Here is a 12,083-nt window from a genome sequence, read left to right as displayed (position 1 = left end):
CGCTGCTGCTGTTTCTCTCTTGACTCGGCAGGTGTAAATGCTTCTTGTTTCACAACCTGCCAATAACTGACTGGCAGTATTAAAATAGTCAGCATTTGACTGTTACTCAATATACAGTACTGATGTTTATTTAGCTATTTATGTTATTTTTATTTATTTGTTATTTAATTGATCAGCAACTGACTGATACTGAACATACAGTACTGATGTTTTTTAAGCTATTTATTGTATTTTTATTTATTCTTTATTTTCTCTGTGTTAATTTCTAGAATTTGTTGACAATGTACAATAATAATGTCAAATATTCTATGCTAAAAAATAGTTGTTTAAAAAAGCATCCTTCTGAGTACCTTTGCAAAGACATATCGGGGCAAAATCGGTGAACAATCCACATAGAAAATGTCTGCTTTCATACCAGTTAAAAAATTAACTATATCGGCCTCCATATCAGTAATAAGTGAATTTACCCCCTCTAAAATCGGTATCAGTCTCAAAAATCCCATATCGGTCGGGCTCTAATATAGATATATGTAAAAATACTTGTAAAAGTGTGGTTCTTTAAAAAATTTTTACTGTGACAATTATTCTACTGATCATATACTGGTTTGTTTTAAAAGATCTACACTTACATATAATGCAGCAGAATGCACCATTTAAAAAAATGACAATGTACAATTAAAATGTAAACTGAGAAATGTCAATATGTTTTGCCATATATAGAAAGATGATCTGTTATTTTGTCACACACATATACACACACACAAACACACACGTCAGATATACATTGCCCTCAAAACAAGACATTTATATACAATACTAGCTCCAAAAGTGCTTCAATGAGGCAACATTATATCTATTACCCTATTTTAGGTAAGTAATGCCTAAAATAAACCTTTTTTCCTGTTTTTACTGTTCGCGACAAGCATATATCTCTGAGTTCATTTGTCACTCATTCGACACTGCCATAGCATGTTGATTCATGCTATGGCAGTGACAAGCAGGTGTGGAAGAGAGACTTAATGCATGCATGTTTAAAGTGACTAAGAGCGTGTACAAACTGTTATCAACACATGCGTGCTGACTGACCCCACACTCATGTTATTTATAAATCAGATTAATATTTGCAGATTTGTAGTCTAATTCAGTTTGCCATTTCATTTCCTCTATAACAGTTCAGCAGTTTATAAAAACTGAAAATTACCATGAATGCTTTAGAAAATTGACACCTAAAAATTCATACACATTAAATTTTATGTTATCACACAACATGAGCCATCCACAAACGCTTCCTCGGTGTGATCGCTGCCCAGACACACGAGACAGCGCCTGTGGCCATCAGGAGTGGATAGCACTCTACCGCATCCAGGAAATACACAGGGGCGGAAGGGCATCCTTATAAAGACGCGTCCTGAAAAGTTTGTTCAACGGCAGCTGTGTATAAGCTCTTTTAGAGAAATAACTCTTTATCTTCGCTGTCGAAGCGCCCAGGGGCAAAGCTGCACGGCCGTGCAGAGAAGGAGAAAGCCGCTGATATGCGCCGTAGATCCAACTGCAATCGCTCAGAGATGGTAGGAACAGTGTGTGACTCGCAGCTCGCTGCATACACAACCGGTCGGCTCTGAAGAAATTTTCTGAATGAAACAGACGCATTTCTCTCCCTTTATACCCGTATGTCCGGGTGCGGGACATGCAAATTCTGTCTGACAATTTCTCATTGGCCTTTTCTCATAGATCAGAGATGCAAAAGGCACTCAAGAGAGACCCCTAGTGTCGCTTCTTTGACACAAAGTTGAAGTGAGCGACAGACGGGGAACTTGTATACTCACAGTGAAAACATACTGATCGAGCACAATGTGCACAGCCAAGTCTGTTTACATTAGTGCTTGTCTCACACACACACACACACACACACACACACACACACACACACACACACACACACACACACACACACACACGCACACAATGTCTGAGAAGTCAAACAGGGCATAGGCAAACCGGACTGCTGATATTATTTGTTCATATGTTTTTTCAGCTATTAAAATTAAATAAATAAAACAAAAACAGTAAAGCAGACATAACCCAATTGGTTCACATGTTTACTATATTATATACAGTATTTTATTTTATTATTTTTAGGACAAGAAATCTAAATTAAATTAAAATAAATAAATACTCCTCTACACTCTGCCCACCTCTACCGGCTGTGCAGTCACGTGCAAAAATAACTCACTCCAGGGGGCACAGGAGAGGAATTTAGACCCTATTCATGAAAAGGTTAAAGAAATTTGTTCATGCATTCATTACCAGTAGGGTCGACTACTGCAATGGACTCCTCACCGGCATTCCCAAATAGACCATTTGACAGATGCAGCTCATTCAGAATGCTACTACCAAAATTCTCACCAGAACAAAAAAGTCTAAGAATATCACTCCAGTACTTAGGTCTTACACTGGCTTTCAGTCACATTTAGAATTCCTTTTAATGCACTATTACTAGTTTATAAATCACTCAATGGCCTAGGACCTGAATTCGTTGCAGATATGCTTGTTGAATATAAACCTAACATACCTTTCAGATCATTAGGATAAAGTCAGTAAGAAATTCCAAGGGTTCACGCAAAATAAGCTGAGACTATGTTTAGCTATTATGCCACCCGCACCTGCAACCAGATTCCAGAAAAGGTTATTGTAGATATGCCCCAACAGTAGCCACATTTCAATCCAGACTGAAAACATATCTGTTAAGCTATGCATTTTCTGACTGAACATTGTGCTGCACTTAATGCTTGCTTTCATTAATTTTTATAATTCCATTTTATTGTTTTTATTTTTTTACAATTTAGAATAATTTTTAGTAATTTCAATCATTCCAACTTTTTTTACATTTATTTTATTACTTTTTATTCTTATTTCATGTTCTTAATTGGTTTTTAAATGTACTTTTATGTATCTTATATTTTCTTTATCATTTTTATGTAAAGCACTTTGAATTACCATTGTATATAAAATGTGCTATATCTATAAACTTGCCTTGCCATGCCTAAACAGACAAACCATGTACAAAAATAATGTTAGAGATGGGTCCAACAACCAACTAGTGAGGTATTTTTTAGCAGCAGTACACTAAAGGGAATGTATTTAGACACTTCTCAGAAAGGGATTTCTTAAGATTATATAAATGACAAGCTCAGTAATTCAATATCCTTTTATTGCACAAACTATCATAGACACTTTCTCTGAGAAGTTAGTCTCTAAATGAATTCCCTTTAAAGCATCACTGCTACAGCCATCAAACCTTTTGTAACTACAGGGCAGTGGTGGCTCAGTGTTACTGACCAGAAGGTCAGGGGTTCAAGCCCCAGCACCACCAAGATGCCACTGTTGGGCCCTTGAGCAAGGCCCTTAACCCTATCTGCTCCAGGGGCGCTGTTTAACTGGGATATGTGAAAACTAATAAATTTCACTGTATATATGCAAAAAAAAAAACCTGTGTGTATAATGTGTGACCAAAATAAAGGATTCTAATCTTCACTTTACTTTTGTAACAAATTCACCACATTCAACAAAAAATATGTATATACTGTAATTGTAGTTTTTTTATGTGAGGAATATTTTGTGCAAACATTTAAAGTTACACTATTGAAGGGCTGCACTTAGTGTCCATATACTCCACAGTTACGCATCTGATCAGTGTCTGAAAGGCATGACCCTAAACAAGCCAAATTATTCAGTGCTTCCTTAAAGGGATAATCCACACAAAAATGAAAATAATTTACCCATATGTAGTTCCAACCCCATATAGGACTTTCATTTATGGCTAAACTCGTGCTTGTCGTTTTGTATATCCCTTGTTAAAAGGTCTTTTTACCTCTTTTACATACATGCAAAGGGCAGATGCAATAATATTTCTGTTGTTAAAAAATGTATGTTAACATCTTGTCATAGTCAGATTCAAGGTTTAGTTTCATGCATGGAAAAGAAAACTTTGCCTTAAAACATCTTGATCTTTGCATCAGAACCCTCAACAAGTAGAACACCATGAAGAGTTAAAGGCTGAAAATAGGCTAATTTTGTCCCTACAGTGGCTGCAGTACAGTTTAAAGTCCTAATGGGCACAGAGAATATATCTTATATAGCTCAAGTCGAGGCTGTCACAGGAAGAGAATTTGTGGGAAGGTTCTCATTATCACAATAATGTTTTCTGTCCCAGAAGTCAACCTGCTATTCATAATCTGAACGATTGCAATTTAAAGCCATAATAAAGCCACTACTATTGTAAGGTAATACTCTCCTCAGACAGAGCACTCTGTTTCCTGATGATGGCCAAGTTTATCCTCTGCTCTTTCTCTTTTCATTTCTGACACAAGAGGTACAGCCATTTCCAAAGCTGCACAATGAATAGAGGCAGTACAGATGGGGTTGACTGGTACTTTGTCTACAAGGGCTCCAAAAGCTGTGAATGAAACATGACCCAGCAATTCCACTTTTATAAGTCTTTTTTATCAAAAGAAACCCAAAACAGGTATCTTAACTATGATCGGTATTATGGCAGATGGAGAAGACAGAGCAAGACTATTTTATAATCCACATTTGGCCGGAAAATCAATTACATTTTAATAAATCTTTTTCAGTTTCACTGTTGCCGTAGTTGCTGCATTTTGTCTTTGTGAGGCAGGATGTAGATCAATCTTTGAAAACAATGCTCAGGCAAAAATAACCGAATTAGACAGGATTAAAGCAGGACTGTGACTGTGGGTCTGGTGTGTGTGTGTGTGTGTGTGTGTGTGTGTGTGTGTGTGTGTGTGTGTGTGTGTGTGTGTGTGTGTTAATATGTATTCAGAGGATGTGTGTGTGGGCCTGACCCGCTCTCTTTCCCCTGTCTGCCCTCGCAGCTGCAGGAAAGCAGATGTTTACCACTGTAATTAACGCCTTCTATTCATGCATCTTGTCCAAAGTGGAAATGTGTTGTGACATGGGTTCAGCGAGAACCTGCTGCGGGTTCTCCCGACACAATATTAATATCAATATTTTCCAACAGCTAATTATCTCAAATATGAACAGAGGGTGACTTAGTGTTGCATTCTACATGACACCTGACCAAGCTGATTACATTACATGATTTCTTATACAGTCAGTAAAAAAGAAAACAATTAATTACTGCTGGCACATCTGCAACATACTGTATACTTTCATATAAAATACATTCAGCTAATCTTGGTTCAATAGCCTAAATAGGACATAGTCCTTTACTGTATTTCTCTAAGAAATAAAGCATTGTTTTACACTAGTTGTCAAAATGAACAGGTTAACGCATGCGATTAATTAAAAAAGTTGAGTGCTTTTTTTTCTAAATCACGATTAACGTATTTACTGTGAATACAGCATAAAGCAGCAACACTGGTTGGAAGGGCAGAACCTTTGCTTTGTGTCCAACCAGAGTCATTACACTGATGCACATACCACAAACACAAACAGTAGTGATTCAATATCAGTGATAAAGTGATGAGGAAAGGAGCTATTAACGCTATTTGTTGTACAATACATGAATTTGTCAGCCCAAGTAATGCACATTTGAATTACCACAGAAGCACGCCAAATCTTAACTATCACAAAAACGCAGAAAGAGACATTTTTGTCTGCATACACGTTTCATGTGGCATTTAAAGCAGTGCTTGGCACTGGCGCTGATGCCCTGATGTGAATCATGAATGCAGCTTCATGATTGCTGTAACAAAGTGGATAGCCAAAGTCTGCCGGCTGATTAATCTTGTGGACGATGAGAGTTTAAGAGATTTAATATCCATTGCAATAAATGTGCAATGTATGTGGGGACTAGTTTTTCCAATTAGTCAATCTCCCACTTTTACATTTAATGTGACTTGAAATGGTGCTATTGTACTGCATTTCTATCTTTATACTGTAGAAGGCTGTTTGGAAAATGTTAATAAAGCATTATATTGTTACCTCTTGTTTTGAATTCTTTCCAAAGAAGAAAATAAATGCATTATGACAGGAAAAGGTACATATTTAGAGTCAAATTTCAGCACTATCAAATCTGCAATTAATCAAGATTAACTACGAACAATTATGTGATTAAATGCGATAAAACAAATTGTAATTGACTGACAGTACTATTTTAAACACATGATGAAATAAAAACTTCTAAACATAACCAAGGCCACACAAGATGGGGAAAATAATGTTAATGAATAATTTCATAGCTATATGATAGTGAGCAAATAAAATCCTGATAAAATAAACTCCCACCCTACTTCCTGCTGAATATTCAGTTTCGCTCACATTACAGGAACTTGCTGCGAATGCCATTTTTATGTAACCCAAATTACCACAAAAAGCATAACAATAGAGACATGCTGCCTACCTGTAGAGCCAAGTGTGTCCACTCGCCTATGCTAAAGTGACCTGCAGTCTTCATGCTTATAGACATATTTTGTCTGCTCTGAGTGCCGTAGTGGAGCTTAACGTCTTCCCATGAGACTGTCACCAGCAGCACCAGTCTGCCCACAGCACTCTTTTCAAATAAAGTCCTGTAAAGAAAGAAAATATACATTCCTTTTGGCTGAGAGCAACTCAGATGCAATTAATGCCTAAAACTGAGATCGTGTCCACACTAAACTGACACAATTAAAAGGGTAAGCAAAACAGGTGAAAATTTACATATAAACACTTTGTGTTGCATTATAAATCCTTCATATGAAACTCCTCATATTATTTAATATATGATGGACATTAGAAAACAATCCATACACCTTTAAAAGATCAGCTATGAAAATCCAACAACCTTCTTTTACAGGGAAATTTCTTGCCATCTAAAATGAGCATCACTCTGACATTTATGCATGTTGTATCAATATTTTCCATTTGCCATTTCTTGTTACTCGAAAACACCTTCATACACTGTCATATGAAACACCATTACAGACGTTTTACGGGAAATGGTAGCATTTACGAACACAGGCCACCACATCCAATAAATCATAAAGCATTTGTACTCAGGTTGCAGCTGGCCCCGGAGTCAGAAACATCTCACCTACAGCCAAGCTTTGCTGCCTGCTCCACTTACAATTAGGGCAGGCTTCTCCTGGGAAAGCATCGTTTTAGTATTCAATATGTCTAGTAAGGTGAGTGTTCCAAAAAACTAACTCTGAGTGGTGTATATTTTTATGTCATATTACCAAGGGGCTCTTTTTATGCAGGTATTAAACACGGGCCAATTAATTCACTAAGAACAGAATAAACATGCATGCCTGTTGACTCTGCCTCTCAACACTTTAAGGAGAGAACAAAAGCTCTTACACTGGATGAGCCGCCTTGACATCTCCGACTTGCTTATTTATTTTTCAACACTACGGGCTGGTGGCTTTGTCTCCCTTTTCATCCTATGTACTTGATATAAAATGCTGAAACAGTTGTTCTTCTGCTAGAGCCTCTCTGACTCCATCCTTTCATCCCATCACCCACTTTCAACTATATCTTTTTCTGTGTGGTGGAAAAACAAAGTGGCCTTTGAGTTGATGCTTTTTGCCAGAGCTCAGGAAACACTGTGACAATTTCATTTCATTGATCTAAAACTGGCCACAGCTGGTCTTGACGAAGAAGAGCAAACAGGGCTCATAGCTTTTTCATCTTGGCAGGACTCCCCACGGAACGTGTTCCATGTACCAGCATGGTTTCAAAGTGGATATACAACACAGAAAATAACTGAAAATTAAGTGAGAACAACCAAAAACTGAGGGGGGTTCTAAGTAAGGTAATATTTTACCTCACTCTGTATCAATTTTCTACAGCCAAGATTTAATATTTTAAAGTTTTTAGAAAACTTTTTAAACTTATAATAATATTTTGGGGAACTAAATTTGACCCTACTCAAGTGTGTGAGGAAAAATATTTCCATATGACTCCAGTGGTTAAATTAATATCTTCTAAAGCAATACGATTGCTTTGGGTGATAATTATAACTGAGTAGGGCTGTAACAGTTTATCATGGGACAATACATCACTGTAGAAATGTGATCATGCGCATCGTGGAGATGGGTCGTTTTTTTTAATTTTTTTATTATTATTATTATTATTATTATTATTATTTAGTATCTAACATAATTCTGTATTTTCAGTAATCATAAATATTAGCCGATATTTCCATTTGGTGTTACCGTTGCCCTGTTCTGGGCTGATTTTGAGTGCCAGTACATCTCTTATGGAGCATTTAGCACTTTTAAGAACAGAAATTTTATCTAAATTTTAAAGGAAAAGAACTGTTTTGCCGACCTGTCCAGGGTGTCCCCCGCCTTTCGCCCAATGTTAGCTGGGATAGGCTCCAGCCCCCCGCGACCCTGTACAAAGGATAAGGGGTTGACGATGGATGGATGGATGGATGGATGGATGGAACTGTTTTGCATATGTATTTAAAGTAATAATAAAAAACTATTCAATCTTAATTTTTCTTGATATATGCTGTTTAAAGAACAGTGAAGCGGACTGAACCGTGAGTACAGTATCGTAAACTGAACCTAATTGTGAGATGTGTGAACCGTTACAATCCTATTAGTGTTGGAGCGGTATACCGGTTTTAAGGTATACAACGGTATGAAAATGTACAGTTTTCATACCATGTAAATTTGCTTATCTACAGTATTGAGAAAAAATGCAACCGGAGGGAGACTCTCACCTGCGTGTGCGCATCTCCTTTCCTCCTCGACTGTCTATCAGACTCGTCAACTTGCGCCACACACACACATGCAGTGGAGACAATGTCAGAGAGAAGCGAGGTGAGGGGTCTGACATAAGTGTGTGTGTGTTTGTGTGAATTAGATTAGTGTTTCTCAACTGGATTTGTCGCAGGTCTATTCGGACTGGGTCGTGGACAGTAGGGAAAGAACAATGCCATGGTTCTCCCATTGAAGATATTTCGGCCGCCTAAGTCATAGCCTATTTAGTAGTCAGATTTAATGATAATCTCGCAATCAGCTAAAGGCTTCTCATCTGCACTTTCGCACGAGTGTAACAAAACCAGTTCGCGATCATGATCTGCTCTTCTCTCTAACGTGCGCGTGCGAAAACCGGGCTTCCCTCGATAATGCGGAGCGCACACCTCAAAACTGATGTGACCAATTTAAATTCTAGTGAGACTTTTCTAGTTTAAAGCGTTATGGAGAAAGTCAAGTCAAACGTAACTGTTATATTTTGACAAAATGTTATAGTTTCATATGAAATAATCTAAAGGTAGAATCTATTAGACCTCATTTTACGTCAACAGTGGCAGTTGCAGTTACATTTTAAAAATGTGCTTCAGCTAGTATTTATTTTTTCATTAATAAATTTTATAAATTATTACTATTACTTAAGACTAACTACACTCACCTAACCATGGTAAATAGGAACATTTCCTCCAGTTTAATATGTATGTTCTGTTTGAATTATGTTTGAAATTAGGAAAAGAAACGGGATAATAATGGGCTCATATAAGTAAATATGCTCTTGAATTTTTAAAAGGGGGGTGAGAAAACTTCCTGTCGCTTTTTTTGTTGATGCCAACAATAAAAATAAGTCACTTGATGCATGTCCTTGTACTTGAAAAACATGAAAAAAGTATGCAACTTAAAAGCAAATGCGACCCAGGATACATTAAATACAGGTTATGTTTTTACTATAGTGCGTTGCCACTTGATTTCCAATGTAAAATCTCGGTCCTGAAGCAAAACCAGTTGAGAACCACTGAGATAAAGGTACAGACAAGAGCAGTCTTTCTGCGCTGTTGCTCACCTACAGTATATGTTAATTATTAATAATCATAGGACATTACTTTAAAAGCTCACACAGCTGATGACATTTTTCATTTAGTAGTTCATTTAACATGCTAACATATAAACTAACATACTTTAGTAATATAACATTTTATAGCTATTATTTATCATGTTTATAATTTGGTTTATTATTATAATTCTGTTAGCTTTCTTATTTATTCTATTTACTTTATTTATTTTCAAATGGGAGACACATACTTCAAATAAAAAATGGTGAACAGCATTCTCTTGTAAATAAACCAAACTGCACTTCTGGTTGTATCGTGTCACTTCTCACATGTAAATGCAGCCAATGCATAGTCACTCGAGAACTCAGTCCTTTCATGAAAAATCATTGGAGAGTGACCAGAAGTAAACAATTATAGTGAAAGGTACTTAAATATTGATCTGTTTCTCACCCAAATCGACCATATCACTTTATATGACATTAATTCAACCACTGGAGTAATATAGATAACTTTTACTATGATTGTCTGTGCTTTTTGGAGCTTTAAAGTGCTGCTCACCATTCACTTGTATTGTATGGACCTACAGAGCTGAGGTATATTTCTAAAAATCTTTGTTTGTGTTCTGCAGAAGAAAGAAAGTCATACACATCTGGGATGGCATGAGAGTAAATGATGAGATAATTTTCATTTTTGGGTGAACTATCCCTTTAAGATCAATGTGAAACAAGTGAGTAAACAATCAAAATATATAACAGTTTTGCCAAAAATACTATATTTCTAGGTCCCTGATTATTCCCACCACCCGGATCAACTGCAGAGAAAAAGCTATTCAGAATTAAACTAGTCCTGGCAATGCAAGTGGCCAAGCTAATCCATATCTGGTTTAGATCATACACCTGTGGTCTAGCAAGTCATTCTTTTCTGTGAAGATAGCAGGTATTGAACCTGATCTGGTTAATTAAGTAAGATATTCACTCTCTAAGTGACAGAAACACTTGCACTGCCTCTCTGATCTTCGTCAAGGAAAGTTCTGGACATGTGTCTACTTACATTACAGTGTCTTGTTCAAGTTTCAGCCACACTGTTAGAGTAAACGAGCTCTCTGGACCCAGTTTTAGAGTTGAGGGGGAAACAAAACAATCGCTTGGATTAGGAAAGATGAAGCTGGTGGAACCGGCCTCTGCACCTGGGTGGTGGTCCTGTGCATCTACCTTCCAGCATGTGCCCATGTGGGTGGTGAGGAGGTTGGTGTAATCTGGTGTAAAGGAGCGATATGGACACTCTTGAATGCAGAACTTCTGTGTACAAGTGAGAAGATCCTCCCAGAGCTGGCCGGCTTGGCAGAAAGCACTTCTATCAGGGATGCCACATGTGGCCCTTGTCGGTGTGGTGCTGACAGATTTATATGCCCCTATGTTCTCAAGCCTGGGGAAGTTGCCCTGAGGGGCAACCAGGCTGAGGGAGGCATAAAAGCCTAGGGTGTACAGTAATAACATAGCACCTTTGTGCCCAAGGAGCCAATACGTCATCGGTGGTGAGGGTGCCTCCTGATGTGGTGATCTTAAATAAGTAATGATGGTCATGCCGTCGGTGACATTTTTACAGTCCAGTGCCTTGGGTAAGGCAGCGAATCTTAATGGCACAATGTCAAAGAGGAGGCCAAAGCCTTCACATGATAGCTAGGATTTAGGCCCTCCACAATCCTGAGGAAAGCCAAAGGGAAAAGGGAGAACAAAATCACATGTGAAAACATATTTATGAAAAATATTATACCTTGACACCTTCCCTGAGGCAGTTAAAATTCCACTTGATGCAAGAAAAGCTTAACAATTACTTTTGCCTGTGCATCTGAATTGCACTGAGCATGGCTTTATGTCAACACATCTAACCTGAATTCAATTGGCATTGCAAAGAGAATTATAATATCCTTTGTAAAGTGACATAATGCTATGGTGAAGACAAAAAAATACATGCACAAGAACAGACAGGTACTAAAACAAATCAGGTAGGCTTACAGTTACCTTAAAAAAAAAAAAAAAAAAAAAAAAACATAAATCTAGAGTAGCATAGTCTATGAGATTGATGCTCAATCTTTTTCAACCTCGTTCATGTTACAACCACAGTGGGCGATTTGCCAACAAACATTCAACAGGTTGCTGGAGCCTTATCATATTGACTTTGAAACGGGTATATGTCAGAATGATGAAAAAAAGAAAGAACAAGAAAATTCCTTGGGAAAATTCTGTCCAATTCAAAGAACAAATGCACACTGGCTGTTTGTGTTTTGGCGTCTCGCGCCTCAATGTAT

General features: G+C 37.4%; 1 protein-coding gene across 1 annotated transcript in view; it reads right to left on the bottom strand.

Moving 5' to 3' along the window:
- The window catches only part of ush2a (Usher syndrome 2A (autosomal recessive, mild)), a 350,667-nt gene extending 339,263 nt beyond the window's left edge, over positions 1 to 11,404 (bottom strand). Inside the window, exons 1-2 of the mRNA XM_052145082.1 lie at positions 10,826 to 11,404; positions 6,386 to 6,551 (exon numbers count right to left, since the gene is read on the bottom strand). Coding sequence (XP_052001042.1) covers positions 6,386 to 6,551; positions 10,826 to 11,358 — 699 coding nt within the window. The 5' untranslated portion in view covers positions 11,359 to 11,404. The remainder of the gene's footprint in view (positions 1 to 6,385; positions 6,552 to 10,825) is intronic.
- Between the last annotated feature and the right edge of the window lie 679 nt (positions 11,405 to 12,083).

This window comes from Xyrauchen texanus, chromosome 16, assembly GCF_025860055.1.
Source record: "Xyrauchen texanus isolate HMW12.3.18 chromosome 16, RBS_HiC_50CHRs, whole genome shotgun sequence".
Classification (NCBI taxonomy): domain Eukaryota; kingdom Metazoa; phylum Chordata; class Actinopteri; order Cypriniformes; family Catostomidae; genus Xyrauchen; species Xyrauchen texanus.
This window is presented reverse-complemented; position numbering and strand designations above follow the sequence as displayed.